The 20,083-nt window shown below is 31.6% G+C and overlaps 1 protein-coding gene across 6 annotated transcripts in view; it reads left to right on the top strand.

Annotated features, from left to right (window-relative positions):
• The window catches only part of LOC105216537 (CUGBP Elav-like family member 2), a 309,490-nt gene extending 292,655 nt beyond the window's left edge, over nt 1–16,835 (top strand). For 5 of the 6 annotated variants that reach the window (XR_008470570.1, XR_008470569.1, XR_008470571.1 and 2 more), the window contains 3 exons: nt 1,151–1,708; nt 15,172–15,235; nt 16,588–16,835. Coding sequence is in view for 1 of the 6 variants with exons in the window: in XM_054227861.1 (XP_054083836.1) it covers nt 1,151–1,422 (272 nt within the window). In the remaining 5 variants the exon portion in view is untranslated. Of the gene's footprint in view, nt 1–1,150; nt 2,763–15,171; nt 15,236–16,587 lie in introns of those variants that run through there. The other variant, XM_054227861.1, reaches the window with a different exon arrangement.
• The last annotated feature ends 3,248 nt before the right edge of the window (nt 16,836–20,083 follow it).

Here is a 20,083-nt window from a genome sequence, read left to right on the forward strand (position 1 = left end):
AAGTGTAAGACAACCGGAAGTCCGTCCTTTTGTGCCTTAAGCTGAGAAAAGCACTAAAAATTAAGTTAACGGCAGCTATATACGCCGTTACACTATCAGCACATGGTAATAACCTCAAATTTTTGTATAGCAGACCATTTAGGTTATGACACCATTGCGCAAAATGTTGCTATTAACGCCTTTGATAGAAGCGCAAATACAAAAACAAATGCAAAAGCTTAAACATATATGTACATATATGCTTGAAGGAAACCAAGTACATATAAACATTCTATATAATTTAATAATACATTAAGTTGTCAAATATCTCCCTTCCGCTTTTTTGCTCTTGTCGTATGTGATCCATATTTCGTCGCCAGTCACCATCCGCATCAAAAGTCGGTCAGCAGCATATCGCAGGCGTTGATTCGGTCCAGAAAGCCGGTCTAACTCGATGTTTTCCATTGTTTGATCGGTATTCGTCGTTACAGGTCTTCCGCCGGCTGGCTTATACATAGTGTCGTTTTCATCCGCTCTGAATTGTAGAAACCATTCCTTCGCAGTTCGAAGTGATAGAGTACCATCCCACAAAACACCATTAATCTCACGGAACGTTTCTCTGGGGGATTTGCGTTTAACGAAGGAAAACTTTAAAATTTATTACCACTCTAACTGATCGGAGAAAGACTGGTTAAGTGTAGGAATGGCGGGTCGTGCTGAGCGCGAGAAGCTCAACTGATCTCTTGCGATTTTGCCAGCGTTCGAATAACCTTACCAAGTGCACTTAGTCCCTACTTGCTGAGCTCGTATGAAATGGAGCGATTTACTAATAAAGCTCAGTAGTGCGCATTTTTGTTTCCCATCCTCGTACAAAGTCATCAGTTCGCGCGATTTCGAGATGTGAGAGATATGTGTTGGGGAATTTTCGTTTTTTTTGTAAAAAAATTTATTTATTTTTGTTTCGAAGATAGGTCACTAAGAAAATATAGAAATTCAATCAACTTTTACTATGCCGTCCATCTATCGTTTAAACTTATATTTGAACAAGTTTGAAAGATAGATATATCCATTTAAACATTTTACCTTAATTGTATTTAAATAACAAATTCATATATTACTTCCATTACAAAATCACTCAAATCTGCATTTTTCTCTCTTCTCCCACTTACAGGTCCGGAAGGTTGCAACTTATTCATCTACCATCTGCCGCAAGAATTCACCGATACCGATTTGGCATCGACCTTCCTGCCATTTGGCAATGTCATCTCGGCCAAAGTCTTCATCGACAAGCAAACCAATCTCTCGAAATGCTTCGGTTTTGTCTCCTTCGATAATCCGGAATCAGCGCAAGTGGCGATTAAGGCGATGAACGGCTTTCAAGTGGGCACCAAACGTTTGAAGGTGCAACTGAAGAAGCCCAAAGATGCATCAAAGCCTTATTAGGAGCACGTAACGGCGTTTAGTAGCAGCAACATGAAGTTGGCTGCAGTCACAAGTGAACACAGTATGCCGTATGGAGTTGTTGGTTTGGTGAGGGAGTTGGAGTGGAACGTATAACGTTGAAGTCATGAATTGAAGTATGAAGCGGTATAAAAGCGTGCGATGGAGAGAGATAGGAAGAGAGAGAGAGAGAGAGTGCGCGATAGTGCATAACATTTTGAACTAACTGAATTGTTGTCGGCCGACTGTTTTGGTGCGGTGGTGGTGGTGTATGCTGTTGGTGTGGGAGGTAAAATAATATGAACAAATGCAATACACAAACACACACACGAAACACTTCACACATACAGCGTACGTGTAGCTGCTTGAATTATGGCCAATTTGTTATTTTTATTTTTATTTCTTTTGAATTAATGTGTATTAACTGAAAGCTTAGCTTTAACTGTACACAATGTTTTTTTTTCTTTATTTTATTTTATTTTATTTTATTTTATTTTATTTTATTTTTTTAGATTTTTTTCTTTGTAGTTTTAATAGTTTGCTTAGTAGGCAAGTAAAAAAACAAAAATATGAATATACATACATATATATATATAACTGGATTTTATGTTGAATTGTTATTATGAAACCAAAAACAAAAAAAAAAACAGATTTTTGTTTATCTATCTATATTGGATTTAGTTGTTAAGTTAACTGTAGCTATTGTTAGCTTGTTTCTGAAGTACACGCTCTACACGCATTTTTGTTGTACACCAAATATTATCAAATTGCAAATTTTACGACGTTGAATTGAATTGTTAACTGTTGGCTGCATTATATGCTGCACATGTAATCTACTTATTTTTTGCTTTTTATTAACTTATATAATAGTTATATACACACACATTTGTTACATAATACCTATACATATACATATATATCTTAATATATAAACGAACAACGAATTTTCATATTTTGTACTCTTCGGACAGAATGTTAATAAATTTTACATTGTCTTATGTTGTAAAGCCGAATATTTGAATTCTAAGTGTTATATATAGCACCAAAACAACAACAACAACAACAACATTTGCGCTCAAACATAAAATAACTAATTAATCAAAACTTATTAAAATTGAGTTATGCCTTTTTTTATAAAAAAATTTATTATCAATTCTTTACATGTATGTGTAAGCATGTATATGTATGTACAGCCAGCCGTACTGTACTCTTGGTAACCAACTGTCACAAAGTCATGCCGTTTTAGTGTTGAATTTCGTGCACAAAGCGCTTTAAATGCCAGCAAATGCACAATTTGTGTATTTGTAAATGTGTAATAATGCATTACAACAACAACAAATAAATATGTATATATTTTACTGTAAATATGCATTACAACAACAACAACAAAAAAAATATGTATATACTGTACTGTATTTTTTTCTGTGTATAGGCGGCCTTATTGTTGTGTGAATTTGATATTGCTGTGTCAAAATTGCACGATTATGTTTCAAGCACAAAAGTTTCTCAGATATTGTTAGTTAAAGCGTTTGGTTGACAAGCTTTTGAGTATCAATTAGTTTTTTTATTATTTTAGTTTATAAAAATGCGCGCATGCATGCAGACATATGCAAGTGAATATGGTCAAAGCTTGAAGAAAAAAAATATTTGCATTAAAAAATTATAATTTTTTTTATTTTTTATTAAAGTGTGTAATTATATAACAATTAAAATATAAAAAAAAGTTAAAATTTGTTTTGTAAATTTTTTAAAATATTTTTTATAAATAATATTAATGATTAAAAAATATTTTATAAAAAAATTTAATAATAGACTACAACAACTAAAAATAATAATACTTTGAGTACCTACAATAATGATTTCGTTAAAAAATATTATTTTCAACTTTTTAAACTTTTTTTTACATATACAATTTTTTTTTTTTAATTTTTTTATAAACATTACTAATGATTACAAAATATACTAATTATGACAAAATATAATATACACTGCAGTAACTAAGAAAACTGCACTCTGCCTTCTTTCAGTGCTTGCACTGATCATTTTGTTAAAAAATATATTTTTTTTGTAATTTTTTTTTTTTTGATATTTTTTAATAAATATTAATGATTACAAAAAAATTTATAAAAAATATTTTATAATTAAATTTAATATACACTGTAGTAACTAAAAAATTTTACTCTGTCGTATTCTGATAATATTTCTTTTGATAACTTGCTGTTAAAAATATTTTTTTATATATTTTTTGAAAACCTTTTGAAATTTTTTAGCAATAAATATTAAATTAAAATAAAAAATTTTTTTTTTTTGAAAATGTGTTTATAAATGATTGCAAAATATTTTGTAAAAATAAAAATAAAAACTATTTTATAAAAAAAATAATATACACTACTACTCGTATTCTGAGAAGCTGCTATAATTTTTTTTTTTTTTGAAAACTTTTTGAAATTTTCTTTAGAAATAAATATTAAATTAAAAGTTTTTTTATTTTTATTTTAATTTGCTTATAACTAAATCTTATTGATTGCAAAATATTTTGTAAAAAAAATAAAAACTAATATTTTATAATAAAATTTAATACTCTACTCGTACTCTGAGAATCTGCTATAAAAAATGTTTTTTTTTTTTAATTTTGTTTAGAAATAAATATTAAATTAAATTTTTTTTTTTAATTTTTTTCTGAAAATTTGTTTATAAATAAATTTTAATGATTGCAAAACATTTTGTAAAAAAATAAAAAAAAATATTTTATAATAAGCTTGAATATACTCTACTCGTATTCTGAGAATCTGCTATTAAAAATATTTTTTTTTAATTTTTGAAATTTTCTGTAGAAATAAATATTAAATTTAATTTGTCTTTCTGAGCTGCTGTTAAAAATATATTTTTTTAAATTTTTTTGAAATCTTTTTGAATATTTTTAGAAAAAAATTAAATAATTTTAAATTAAATATTTTTTTTTACTTTTTTTTTGAAAACTTTTTAATAAATAAATACAAATAATTGCAAAATATTTTTTAAAAACATAAAAAAAATATTTGTAATAAAATTTAATTTACACTACTGTAAAGAAAAATTAACTCTGTTATATTCTGAGAATCTGCTATTAAATATATTTGAAATTTTTTTGAAATTTTCTTTAAAAATAAATATTAAATGAAAAATATTGTATAATAAAATTACTAAGAAAATTGCACTCTGTCTACTTTCCAGTGTTTGCACTAATAATTTTGTTAAAAAAATATTTTGTTTTTTAAATTCTTTTTGATCACATGTTTTCGTATTCTGAGAACCTGCTGTTAAAAAAATTTTATTAAATTTTTTTTACATTTTTTGAAATTTTTTTTAGAAATAAATATTGAGTGCTTGAATATATTATTGATTTGGTTAAAAAATATATATTTTTTATATTCTTTTGAATTTGTTTTATAAATAAGTATTGATGATTAAAAAAAATAAAATTTTATAAACATATCAAAACTGCAATACATCGTTAGAATACTCGTTAAAAAAAATTTGTTATAAAATATTTTTTTTAATTATATATATTTTTTTTAATTAAAATATTGTTTTATTTTTTTTAATTTTTTTAATATTTTTTTTATTAAAAATTTCTAAATTTTTTTTACTACACCATAAAGTAAAAACTAAAACACTTTTTCTTCAAAAATTAAAAATAAAATCACAATTTCCTACTGCTTATTTGCATATAGAAATACACACTCACATATGTTTGTATGTATGTCACATGCATGCATGCGCGCTAATACTTTGTAATAAAATGTTAAATAATTTCCATATTACGCCCTTCATTTGTATAATGCTTATGTATTTACGCAAACGTTAATGCGTTAATCATTCAAGTTTTTTTTTTTTTGCGCATTTTACATGATTACATGCATAACGGTAATTACAATATAACACACACATACACACACATATTTACTTGTAAGTCCAACTCAATTTTTTTCAATATATTTGAAACTGCTTTGTTAATGCATTATCTTATCTATCTATCTATCTATCTATCTATCTATCTACATGCATACATATGATTATTATAATTACGATTGCTGAATTTCTTTGTTCTTTGTAAAGTGAAATCACACACGGCCCCCCTCTTATAACGTTACGGGGGCGTGCTTATGCAGATTATGCAACAACATACATATATATATATATATTCTTGTATTTTATATCTCAATAAAGCTTTGTTTCTGTTTGAATATTTCTGTATAAATTTTGTGTTTTCATTTGCTTTTGCGCTTTCTTCGCTTTCTTCGTTTCCTTAGTTGTAATTTTCGTTTATTTAGTGTTTAATTTGTTTAAGTTACGCTATTCATGTTTGAAGTTGTAAATATTGCTCTTTTATAGTTTATAAATTAAGATGAAGCCTCTACTTAGCTTGTAGAAAATAGTTAATTAAAGAGTTGTTGTTCTTTTTTTTAAACCTCACTTACATACATATATAATGGGTTCTTAATCATTTATTTTTCAAAGAAGTTTGAAGTGATAATGTACTGCATAAAATACTCTTAGTGGATTAACCAAAACGGTCTCAGTTTCTTGTTACTTGCTTTGAGAACCCTTATATATATATATATATAGCACTCACCTGACAGCTGGAAACTTTGAACGCGTTTTTCTCAAAACTGCATTTTTTCAAAACTTTCCTCCATCATATCTTAAAAACGGCCTGACCGAATGACTTGAAATTTATTGGGTGTACTCAACACATGTAATTGAACGGTCTATTATGAATCAAAAATTCTAAAATCTTCATTTTTTTGTATCAATAAAACTAAAAAAAAAAAAACCATAATACTCGAAATTTTTTCCAATATATACCAAGAGTCCAATTTTTGGTATATTCACTTGTAACTTATATTCTACACAATATTTTTAGCTTAAAATTTATATTTATATATATGTTAATCAATCTATATATTTATTGGTCGTAGAAAAAAAATTCTAAAAAATTACTAAAAACGGGCCGTCACTTGGGATAAGACCCTTAAACAACCATTGAAATTTATTTTCGATCAAAGCTTCAAGTGAAACTTGTATACTAAACATTAAATATTTTTTAAACCCGTTCTACACCCGCTCTGGATAAATCAATAATATTAAATATCCTCGTATGAACAAATAGGTGGGTTTATATTCAGTAGATCTAGCCGAATCTGGCCTTTAGTTAATAAACAGGGTTTAAAATTAAAAATTTTGAAATTTTTTTAATGAGTTTTTAAATATATACCCTCAATATGCGGATTTTAATATGATTGTACCATGAATTTAAAAAATTACCCTATTTTGCAACCTCTGAAACCAATCCTAAACCGTTAATAAGCCGGCTTTAAGAGGGGCTATACAAATGTTACCCATGAAAAATTAGGCGATATTCGGGAATTTTTTACTCACTTTTACTTGAAGCCGATCGGTCAATTTGTCGTTGTGTTATGATTTCAGAATGTCGTTTTGGTAAAGACGCGTTTAAAGTCTCAACAACCGCGGGATATACCTGCCAGCAATCGCTCTTTAGACCCCTGCCATTCAAAGACTATTCAATATACGGTCTTGTCGATTACACAGTATAATTTTGAAAGTATAAACTATCGATTATAAAATTATCGATAAAAATAGAATTTTTAAAAAAGTGGCACTGGTATAGCCCCTTAATATAACTCCCAATTGACTAGTTTTTCCTCCCAGTGCTTTTTTTGCTTCTCCGGAGATATAACTGGGTAGCATTTCAGGGTATCTTCACTTTAAATTCTGCTTTAATTACATGACTATCTAAATTGTTTTTCTCTTATAAAAAACGTTATATTTTGTTAGATAAAATACTTTAATAGACAGACAAAACTTGGTAGTTAACTATAATCTTAATTTATATTGAAGAATTTTGATGAATTGAATGACCACGACGTGAAGGTTTGTTTCGTAGAAAGCAATGCCTATGAAAACATGTCATATACTAGATTATTATGTTTGCTTAATACACAGTTGCCATACATAATGCCAATTTTAGTGCATGATTGCTTAGCGGCTACTACATTAGCGCTTGTCGCCATACATAATAGGCTCGTTAAGTAAATTCTGTCTACTGAAGACGTAAAAACTCATAAAAATATAAAAAAAGGCCCATTACTTGGAGAACGGGTTGAAAAGCTGTCAATAAGAATTACTTAGAAGAACTTAAAATTTCTTCACAACTTAAAAAAAAACACAAGAAACATTTAAATAGATTCATAAACAATCTAAAGTCTATAAGAAAAGGAAATATATTTATTTAAGAGTATAAGCATAATACAGAATTTAAAAAATAGACACTTAAGCGATGAATATTTATAAAAAAAACGTCTCAATTAGTCTTTTTAAGAAACCTTGAAATTGCTTAATTTCTACATTTACGTGTAATTCGTAAACATCAAAAGGCATATAAACATTTATCTCAATCTTAAGAAATTACATAGCTCTAGCCACAATTTGAACTTTATCGCCTTTAATACGCGTCCATTGTTAGGGGCTAAGGAGTATTAATAGCGTTCACCATTATTGTGGCAAGTGAAATATTGGCATTGTTGCTTAACGCTCGGCTTTTGTTACCAAGTTTCTACGGGCTAGCACCTGCAAGCACAAAGGCAATTAACCCAAGCAAATATGTCTGTATGTATGTCTGTATTACTTACTGGCCGCCTAATGAGGGTCAATGCGCAAGGAAATTTCAAAATTAATTCTAATTGGTGGCTGTGCAAAATAATTTAGGTCACGTTCAACAAAATGTGCTCTGCAATGCTGTGGTGAGAGATGAGATAAGATTAATTTACAAATGAAAAATGTGTGTTGAGTTTCCAAATGATTTTGTGTATTAAATATAAAGGGATCTACTCTACTCTGTAAGGTATGCAGGATAATTGTAGTGCGGTAGACAATCATTATTGTGCAGTTTTGCGATGAGGTGTAATTTTTTATAAAACCTCATAAAAGTTAGTTTGACAACATCATTTCTGCATTGAAATTTTCCAAAGTGAATACATAGACAACATCAGATGAGACGACACTAGGAGTTTTCGAGAGGAAAATTTTGCGCAAGATTTATGGTCCTCAGAACATTGGCAACGGCGAATACCGCCGACAAAGGAACGATGAGCTGTACGATTTATACGACGACATTGACATAGTTCAGCGAATAAAAAGACAGCGGCTACGCTGGCTAGGTCATGTTGTCCGAATGGACGAAAACACTCCAGTTCTGAAAGTGTTCGATGCAGTATCCGCCGGAAAAAGCCGAGGAAGGGGAAGGCCTACACTCCGTTAGAGGGACAAGGACACTTGACCTGGTTACATTTGAAATCTCCAACTGGCGCCGAACTGCGAAGGAAAGAGAGGAGTGGCGCGCTCTCATCGATTCGGCTATAATATTCGGTTATCATTGAGAGGTAACGTGTCCCATTCTCACTAACGTGCCGGTCTTGATCATCACGGAAGAAGTATGGCCCAATGACACCGACGGTCCATAAACCGCACCAAACTGTAATTTTTTCGGAATGCAATAGTATCTCATGGAGCACGGGTGGATTTCTGTCTGATCAATAACGCATATTTGGCTTATTGACGAAGCCATTTAGCCAGAAATGAGGCTATGATTTTTCGATGAAAATCCGGTTATTTTTCAAGTTGTTGCTCAACCCAATTCACGAACATACGATGATTCTGGGACTCCATCGGCTTCAGTTCTTGCGTCAATTTGATCTTGTAACGGCACAGAGACGCCAGACGCTTGAGAACGACGTGTGAAAGACTGATTTGAGTCTTCCTCAATTGATGCGCCACCGGCAGCAATATTTTCGACACTACGATTACTTTTTTGTTTACGGGAACATTTAGTATTGTGACTGGGGATTCAAATTTTTCCACTAGAAGCTCAATTTGTGATCTGACAGGGCAATTATGACGACCACAAATTGGACATAGTGCTCTTAAGGTTGAGGAGACTGACTCCAAATTTCGGTAGTAAATTTCAATAATTTCGACTCGTTGTTGGATCGTATAGTTGCCATGATGAAATGGCAAATCTTACTGGAGAGAAATGTTAAAAGAGCGGGGAAAATTATAGCGTCGTATGATGTCTATCGGTCTACTTTTGTGGCGTCCCTTTTGAAACCCCCTTTACAAAGTCACATGTAGAAAAAAAATTTAATTGTTTCTCATGATCGATAATTCGGAAGTCACAAAAATAGTTTTGATGATTTGAAAAAAGTAATTTCCATTTTAGTAAGGTTCCTTAAATATATCTGAGAAGTTACGATCCAACCATCTGTCTGGAAATGAGTCAAATGGGTAACAATTGCTTTAACCTTTAAAAAGTGAAATTTTACGAATAATTGGTCTAAGGGACACAGGCAGCTGGTCACAAAAATTTAAAATTAATAATATAAAATACAGTTGAACTTCTATAATTCGAAGTTCTCCATAACTCGAACTCTTGAATTGGCAATAGAAGTGAAATTTCATATAAATTACTTTCCAAAACTTGTAGTCTTTCCCACTCGAAGTTTTTTGATGGTGGTGATTCGGGTTAGAGAAGTTCAACTGTACAATGAAAATTAAAATGGAATATGTGTAATACTAGCAGGCCGCTTCCGGCTTCGCACGGGTATAAAGAAACATTTCAAAAGTTGTTAAGTTTTTACACACTTATACCAACTCCAGGCTTTTGTGTCCGTTGTTTTTCTCTCAAATTATGAAGGCGTTGGGAGTTGGGAACGCTAAGAATTGGACGCCCTAGAGCGAGCTTGTATATTTCTAATATTTTGTTCTTCAAGCCGGTGCACACGCTATGTACTCGACTCTCAAGCGCGTGCTTGGGAGGTTTTGAAATTTTGTTCAGCAAGCAGCAGCGAGTGCTCTTTACTCGACTATCTGGCAAGCGTTTGCGATGGGAAGATAATGACTTGCAGGACGATTTCCAGTTTCAGATTAAGATTCTCACCTCACGGATTCTTTTTGATATTCTCACCTGGGAACTATTACCAGAAAGTTGAGATTTCTTTTGGAGATATTGACAGTTGAAGAACCATAACGAGTGTTTAACAATAATTTTGAGTCTGTAATTTGAGAAAGCGGTCTTATTGACCCATTTAGATGGGCACTGGAGGGTTAATATATAGGAAAATATTTCTATTTGTAATTTAATTTAATTTAATTTAATTTTATTTTATTTTATTTTATTTTATTTTATTTTACTTTATTTTATTTTATTTTATTTTATTTTATTTTATTTTATTTGCGGACGATTAAAATTTATAAAAAATAGTAAAAAAAATTATTACTTTGCCCCAACTTTGAAGCCCAACGCAAACTTGATTCGGTCAATTACACAAATCATTAAAAAATATTTACAATGAAAAATAGAAACTCCTCGCAGTGCGGACACTTCAACTAACGATGCATAAATATTTAAACTTTTCATAGAATGCAAACTAATGCTTTTTTATTTCCACTCTCTTAGTAGACACACTTTAATCACATGCCGCATTTGCATTTTTTTATGCAAGCGCAACCATAATCAGCGCTAGATGAAAATGTAAACATTTCTCAACAGTTGAACTTGAAAAGAAAAATTGACAATTATCCATCGTCGCAAGTCGACGACTTGCCATTGAAATAAATTTCTTTAGCCACCAGTGCACAATAACAAAATGTACTTTATGTGAATGTTTTTTGCCGTCTTCCTTTGCTGCTTCTTCTACTTTATCCACTTGGCTTTGCGTTGTCATTTAATTTACTCTCGCAACATTTAATGGCAGGCAGGAAGAAAAAAAAAACAAAAAATAGAGCTGCAATTAGGAATGCAAGCAGTTGCTTGGCACTGCATTGTCCGGCTCGATTGCGGTCGTCTACAACAACAATTACAAATACAGCGTTGAAGTTAGTGGACATCGCATTTAACTTCTCGGCGCTCGCCACTCGCCACTTGTCTATTTGTTTGCTTTATTTCGCTGCTTTTTTTCTAACTTTCGCATGTTGCTTCCTTCTCGGCATTCATTCATTCGCTCATTCTTTGGCCTTATTTATGCAGCAGCAGCCACTACATGGAAATATTTTGCATTTTAATCTCTTCTAAAACGACTGGCGACTTTTTGTACCCTTGCGCTGCTGCAATCGAAAACTATGGCGACAAACTGGGTGTGTGTGTGTGTGTGTGTGCTGGTTGAGCCAAGTTAAAAATAAAGTGCAATAAATTTTATCAGCAACATCTCTGTGACAGTGAAAAAATCCACAACAACAACGTGCCGAGTGGCGTGAGTGCGAATTTCTTTTCATCAGCTCGCTGCGTTCCATGTGACAAATGCAGCATGAATGTGCTGGCAAGGAATTTAGTGCTAACACTACACTGACTACATAGACTAGACTAATGTGCACTTTTCGAACTTGTTCGCAATGAATGTGTGAGAGTGTGCTTCTCTTCTTCTTACATAACCTCACATGTTGTTTGTTTATAAATTTATACTTGATTTTTAAGAGGGTGCTGAGTCCCTAATTTAGTTATACATTTGTTTAAGTATTCCTAAAATATTTAAAAGAATATTCTTATTTGATTTACAAATGCGCTCATTCAAAGTGTATAAATCTTAGATCTTATCCTTTCACCCCGAGTAACGTAGGCTATATTTATTGCTGGAATCTCAACTTTCTGGAAATAGTTCACTGGTGAGAGTATCAAAACGACTCCGTGATGGAGAATCTTAATCTGAAACTGAGAATCGTCTGGCAAGTCATTCTCTTCGCATCGCAATCGCGTGTCAGAGGGACGAGTAACGAGTGCTCGCAGCTGCTTGCTGAACGGTCTGCTAGTAGATTATACAGAGACAGAGAGAGCGTCTCTTTTCTTGTACAACTTGTTACGTAGTATTTCTGATTGATCGTTAAATGACCTCGGAGCGATGATATGTTGATAGCTGCATCATGTACTTCTAAGATTGCTTTCCGAATGATAAATCTTTGATAGGTGTGAAAATCTATAGATATTTTTCTATAGATGAAATATCTGTAGACTTCTAGATAATGTAAGATCATATATCTAAACGAATCTACTGAATGTATGTATGTTTATGGCGTTCAACCGTTTAGCCGGTTATAGCCGAATCGATGAGAGCGCGCCACTCTTCTCTTTCCTTCGCAGTTCGGCGCTAGTTGGAGATTCCAAGTGTAACCAGGTCGCTCTCCACCTGGTCCCTCCAACGGAGTGGAGACCTTCCCCTTCCTCGGCTTCCTCCGGCGGGTACTGCATCGAACACTTTCAGAGCTGGAGTGTTTTCGTCCATCCGTACAACATGACCTAGCCAGCGTAGCCGCTGTCTTTTTATTCGCTGAACTATGTCACTGTCGTCGTATAACTCGTACAGTTCATCTTCCATCGTCTGCGGTATTCGCCGTTGCCAATATTCAAAAGACCATAAATCTTCCGCAAAACCTTTCTCTCGAAAACTCTTTGATGGCAGGAGATATTTCGTTTTGACCTCGTTCACTACCAAACCCATACGCTTCGCTTCCTTATCCAGTCTGGAAAAAGCATAACTAACCTTTAACTTAAGTCTTTACAATCACAGTTTTCCAAACAAAAACCATAAACTTTTCCTCTCGAAAACTCCTAGTGTCGTCTCATCGGATGTTGACATCGTCCAAGCTTCTGCACCATAAAGCAGGACGGGAATGATAAGTGACTTGTAGAGTTTGATTTTGGTTCGTCGAGAGAGGACTTTACTGTTCAATTGCCTACTCATCTGGATTTCGAGGCTGACATCTACTGGATATGGTGGCTAAAAAGGCTATTACACAGCAGCTAATTGATCAATTTACCGGCCTCTGCTCGATTAAAACGCTTATTAAGGTCGATTTACCATACAAAATAAAAATCTACAATAATTTTCAATTCAATTTTAATCGAGTTGCATTCTGCGACCAAAACATATGATATACGTTCTTTGTCTGCGATTGGCAGAATTTTTTGATAACAAAAAGGCTACGGTAGATGTCGCTGCTAAACTTTTTTCGAAAAGCAAAAACCAAAATGTATAACAGCTGATCGGTTATCGATCAGGTTTCTCAATCAAAATTTTAATTGATCAATTAATTTGGCTGTGTGAATAGGCTATAACATTTTTTTCTGTTCTAATATTTCCCTAGTGCTCGTTTGTAGTTCGTGGACCTTCAAATAATCAAACACAAAGAAGTCTGAAAGAGATAGAGATAAATATCAGGCTGTCATGTCAATATCAGCTCTCTTTAAAATCACATATTGTTGAAATTGTTAATATAGAAGCTGAATAGATTGCTTGAAAGAGAAGTATGGCTGACCACCTTGATAAAACTCATAACTTTCGTTCCATATAGTCGCTATTAATAATATTAATATAATAGTCTACTATATCCCAGATACAATTTCGCCGTGGTTTCGTTGACATCCACATTGAGTTATTTGCGCGATTTTTTTTCCATATAAGATGTCACTGTTTCGGCTCTTTATTTCGCTGAGAAGTTTCGTCTGAGAAGTTAGAACTGCACTGAAATGAGGTTTTCAAAATTCATCTACTTTCAACTGGTTACTACTATAAATATGAAGATACTTTAATACCTGAGACATACAGTACAGTAAGTGCATATTGTAGTATGCTTCAGAAATCATATGTGTATCACCGGAGTTCCGAATTTTGTTTGAAAGTAAATGGTGTTCCGTACTACAATATGGTTCTAGAAACCATTGAAATTTTATGGTGTTATGAAATGTACTACAATGGATCGCATTGAACACACCGAAAGCTCAAAACTCTTCTGCCAAAATCATATATTTTCTGACATTTTGGCATACAGAAAATAAATTAAATTCAAAATAAACTGAAATCAAAAAGCAAAAATTTAAAAAATTATGTGAAAAATGTGTTGAAAAGTAATAATTATAATAGACAAGAATATCTTAAGATTGCTTGAAGTTACGAAGTCAGGATCAATTAGTCATAATTATAATTTACTTAAATTTATTTGTATCAGCTGATGAATGTATCAATTTAGTAGTAAAATACTACATGTGTGTCACTATACTGGTGCATGGTTTCTTGAGCTTTTATTGTCGTACACATTGTGATACGGAAACCATATGTCTGTTTAGGCATAACAGAGAGGGCGGATGCTGTCCGTATATTATTATTATAATACGTACATTATTATGATTTTAAATACATTTTTTTTAATCAAGTGACTGTAGTATCACCCAAGTATTATTTTAATTTCAGTTCTAATTGATTTTTCGATTAAAATATCAAAATTTATAATTCTGTAGTGGACAAAACAAATATTTTTTTTTTGTTCAGAAACGATACGGTTATATTCGAAAGTTATTAGACATGTTAAACATATTACGGCCTCCGTTATTTCAGCACTGATTATTATCCATATTTTTTACATATTACATATTTCTTTGTTAGTATATTTTCTGCCTTATTCAGCTTATTTAATAATAATATTTATTTATAATAATTATTTCTAAATAACAAATATGATTTTAATTTAGAAGCTATCATTGATATATAAGATGTACATATATAACAAATATATATAAACAAATGCATTTGATAGTATATATGTTTTTGTAATTTTATATTTGCTTCACGTAGACTATGTTTGTCAATTAATTTCTCCTTAAAATTACACATTTATATGCTATATATTGTCAAAATTTGTTCTTTTCAGCAAATTTGTTCATATATTGACGGTGTGTACAAAGCTCTTAAAGCACAAATATTTTGTTGTCACGGTAAGTACAATTTAATTGAATTCAAGTTAAATTTATTTTCGATTATTACACTGTGTAAGAGAATTAGAAAATTTATGGCTCCACAACTGAGAAAATCAAAAGAAAGTTACATGGAGTTATATATGGAAGATTTTAAAAGCTTCGAAGTACTTTTAGCTTTTTAAAATATATAAGTATTCAAAGTTGGTGACCCTATGTAGAGTAAAAGTATAACTTGTGTAATGAAATAAGTTAAAAGGGTGAATACGAGGGCTGCTATATATATTTCTGGCCTAATGATGAAAATAGGAATATTTATCAACGAAAATAGTTTTATTGTTTTTCAAAATATTCTCCACCAAGATTTATACACTTTTGCATGCGCTCAAACCAATTTTCGAAGCACTTTTTTTGAGCCTTTTTTTGAGCGATTGTCAAATTGTGCGGGATCCAACGAGAACACACCTTTTTTACGGCCAGGTGTTCATGCAATATCCAATGTATGCTGGTGGGAGAAATGCATAGGATTGCCTCAATCTGAAGTTATGTTACATGACGGTCTTCCATTATCAGTTCACGTACGGCATCTATGTTTTCTGGCACAACGGCTGCTTTTGGACGACCTTCACGGAATTCGTCTTTGAGCGAGCGTCGGCCACGATTGAATTCGTTGTACCAGTTTTTCACAGGATGGTGCTTCATAGCCACACAAAGATTTTAGTTCATCGAAACACTCTAGTCGCGATAATCCACGTCGAAAGTTGTGAAAAATGGTCGCACGAAAATGTTCACTAGTTAATTCCATTCTTTGGCAGAGATGCATTTTTTAATTCCCTGTAAATAAAACAATTCACGATGAAATGACAAAACGTTTTGAGTGATGTTATGCTAAAAAATGTCAAACTTTCCAATGAAAATGTCAGATTGCACCTGGCAACACTTAGTGTTGCCTAGGCCAGAAATATATATAGCAGAACTCGTACACAGTACTAAAAACGCTAAAAGTATGATTTTTCGATGAAAATTCATTAAAAGTGGCAAAAAATTGAACACAGCGCCATCTATCATAAGATTTACGTATTAATAAAGCTTGAAAACTAATACAGAGTCTGAAAAAGCAATAACATAACTTTATAGTATATTTTATTGCTGTCGCTAATTCTAAATGCGTTTAGAAAATAATAGAAAATAAATCTATTAGACAATCTTTCAAATTTTAATAAGGAAGTTATGAGCTTTAATTGCCTACAGTTTTATTTTTAGCAAATAACTGATTTCTTGTTACATTGTTACTATGTTTTTTGTATATATCTTAAACTTCTCTAAGAATTTCCAGCATAAAAGTTTAAACCAACAAATAATTTCCATTCCAGGTAACAGTCTCTCGTTGTGCCATTGGGAAACTATTAGTTATGATCACCAACATCTAGCATAACAAAAAGTGAAGAGAGAAAAGAGAATACCCCAACATTAATAACTGTAATATTTGCGATGAAAAAAATGTAAAATGTCATAATTTGTAAAATAATGTAAAAATAGAATAGTACAATTTAAAATACAGTTGTTCAAAATCGAGAAAATTTAATAAAAGAGTTGAGTAAAAATATTTTGGAAAAAAAAAATCAAAGCAAATTGGCATTTATTTGGTTATGTAGTTTTAATAAATAAATCGACATTTTTAAATTCAAGTGAAATGTGAAGAAAAAGCGCACAGACAAATCAAATTTCCATAACAAAAGTGAAAAAAAAGTAGAAAGCAAAAAAGGTCAAAGCAACTCTAAATTAAAAAATCGCCAGCTGTTAAAGCTTACGTTTCGTATTGCCGCCATACTTTATGATTATTGTTGGCAATTAAAGGCAATGGAAAACAATTTTTGGTAGTCAAATACAACGCTGTAGACGACAAGCAGTAATGAAAATGAAACACAAAAACAGATATAAAAACAAAAATAAATATTATTTGTGTAAAATTATCGTATGGTAATTGCTTTGAATGTTTAAATGTGGCTTTAAAATGTAGTTAAGTTAGGCTAAATGAAATGCTAGTCATAAAGTAATATGTAAAAATTTAAGCAAGCATTTTAAAGAAATTAGTAAATAAATACATGCATAAGTACATATTAATATTTAATAAGCCCACCCCTGCTCTCTCACTTGGGTGGTGCTGGAAGCGTTTGAACAAAGTGTAGTTTATGTGAGTTTAAAGTGAAATGGCAGAGAGGTAGTCATTATACTGTAATTACATGCATACATATTTATATATTTTACCTTTAAGTAGACAAAGCTACGGATACGACGTCAGCCGATAACTACCGAACCGTGCTTTTCGGTACTAACTTCGAACAGCTTTGTTCATGAATAAATCTTCTTCTCATTGCCAGTTATTCTCAGTGGCTTCACTTTACCTACTGAATTGAAAGCATTTTTAGAAAACTCTTTAGGTCAGTTGCTTGTGCGTACGAGGACTTCAGGACTCAAACATGGTAGTACGCATCTTTTTCCATTACAAGACAGTGATCCTCCGAAAAAAAATCTATATGCCGAGTAATAATGATGTTCGTCTACTTCTGTAATGAGTCTCTGGATAATATAAATCGAATCCAAACCTACAACAATCAACACTTGGTCCATAGAGATTCCGTCAAATATTCTCACGAATTCTACTGTTCCTTTGGTAGTTAATATCGTTCTTTATTCTGTACTTTATTTGTAGTTTTTCCTTTATTGGAGGTAGAACAAAAAATTGTTCTTCTATCTGGAAGTTAGGTAGGTCTTTGAATAAGAATTTTAGAATCAATATCGAATGATATTGACAAATACATCGACCTTTCCGTCTAAAAGCGGTTTCAAACCTCCAAACTAATCTTCATTTTAAATTGATTCAGAATCCGGGTATTTTTCGATATCAACCGTAAGATTCATTCATAATAGATATAAGATTGCACCATCTGACATTCTTGTCTAAGCTGTGCCGGAGCCGACAGCATTCGAAAAATTCTCTCACGTTTTGAGGACGATCATTCAAATTGTTGCTTGATAACTTCGGCTTATCGTGAGTAGTCGGCTTCGCTTGTGAATGGTCGGCGAAGCTCGCGAGTAGGTCGTCCACTGTAAATGTTTCAGAAGTTCATAAATGGCAATTTGGTATCTACCAACCAAATGTCAACTACATTTTTCGTTATAGGCTAGTGTATGTATGTATGTATGTAAGTATGTACGCATGTAATTATGTTTAATTACTTGATTAATCTACATTAAAATAGTGGAAAATATCCGTTGTACATTCAAGTAGTCATAAGCAAATAAAATGATGATTGCATGCAATTACCCATTGTGTAAACTCATTGATGTAATTTTTTTAGAGAAAAACAAAGCAAGGCTGTGTGTTCTAAAAATATATAAATAATAAACAATTAAGAGATATATTTCGCTAAGGTGTATTCTCATACATATGTCTACACAGATAAAGATAATAATTTAAGTAAATTAATAAGTAAATAAGTTATGCATAAGTCATTGTAATTAGACAAGAGATTCGGCAATAAGTAAATCAATAAATAACTGTACAGAAATACTTAGTTGTAGTTACTAAGTAGTAGTATGTATAGAGATGCTTACATACAAATGATTATATAAGAAAAAAAAATGTAACCAAATAACTAAGTAAAGTTAGTAAAATTATTTAAGAAATTCAAGCTTAAAAATTTATTTTAAAAATTTGTTCAGTTTTTTTTTTTAAATTTGATAAATGGGTTACATGCGAGGAATAAGGACTGTTGAAAAATATTTTTTATTTAAAAAAATATTTATTTTTTTTTTAAATAATTATAAAATTTATAAAAAATAATTTATTTAAAAAAAATAAAAAAAAAATGTTCGTAATAAATAAATGATATCAGTGAAAATAATTTTAATTATTTTTATTATTCACCAAAAATAAAAAAGAATCAAATAAATGCTGAAAATTAAATGTTTTAACACTGAAAATATATGTAATTATCTTTTCTAAAACCATGTTGGCATTTTATGTACTTAAAAAATAATAGCTCGCTATTTTGAAAGCTGAAGATAAACCAAATATGGCAGCTTGCTAAGTCTCTCAGTGGATTCAGTCGCTATATCAATATATGTTAAATGTATGTTATATTTGTGGCTATCAAATACAAATTTTCTGTAATATTTCATTTCAATTCAATTTCTAGTGAATTTTAGTACAAAAAATTTAATATTTTTTTATGTTCCTTTAAATCCATATACATATAAAGGGTTTTTCAATAGGACGCTACAAAAGTAGTCCGATAGGGACAGCAAATGACGCCATTTTTTCCCGCTATTTTGACATTTGTCCTCAGTAAGGTTTGCCATTTCATCATTGAAAGATATACGATCCATCATCCTGACTTGTTTTCATCGAAAAATCATCTTCATCGTTGAGGCTTATTTCTGGCTGAATGGCAATGATCACGAACGGCATGTTACAGTAAATGAGAATCGCTACCGCTCAATGATAACCGAATATTTTTGGCCCGAATTGGATGATATGGACTGGGACAACATGTGGTTCCAACAGGACGGCGCCCAAAGCCACACAGCGAATGTCACAATCGATTTATTAAAAACCAAGTGTGGTGTACGTTTTATCTCACGAAATGGCTCAGTCAATTGGCCGCCTCGGTCGTGCGATTTGACGCCGTTAGGCTATTTCCTGTGGGGCTACGTCAGAGTATAGTCTATGCCAACAAGCCAGCGGGGGTTGATGAACTTCGTACGAATATCGAACGTGAAATTGCAGCAGTGTCTGTCGATTTATGCTTTAAAACCGTTGAAAATTGAGTTCAGTGTCTATATGTACTTCTGCAAGCATTCCCG

Source organism: Zeugodacus cucurbitae, chromosome 3 (genome assembly GCF_028554725.1).
Source record: "Zeugodacus cucurbitae isolate PBARC_wt_2022May chromosome 3, idZeuCucr1.2, whole genome shotgun sequence".
NCBI lineage: Eukaryota > Metazoa > Arthropoda > Insecta > Diptera > Tephritidae > Zeugodacus > Zeugodacus cucurbitae.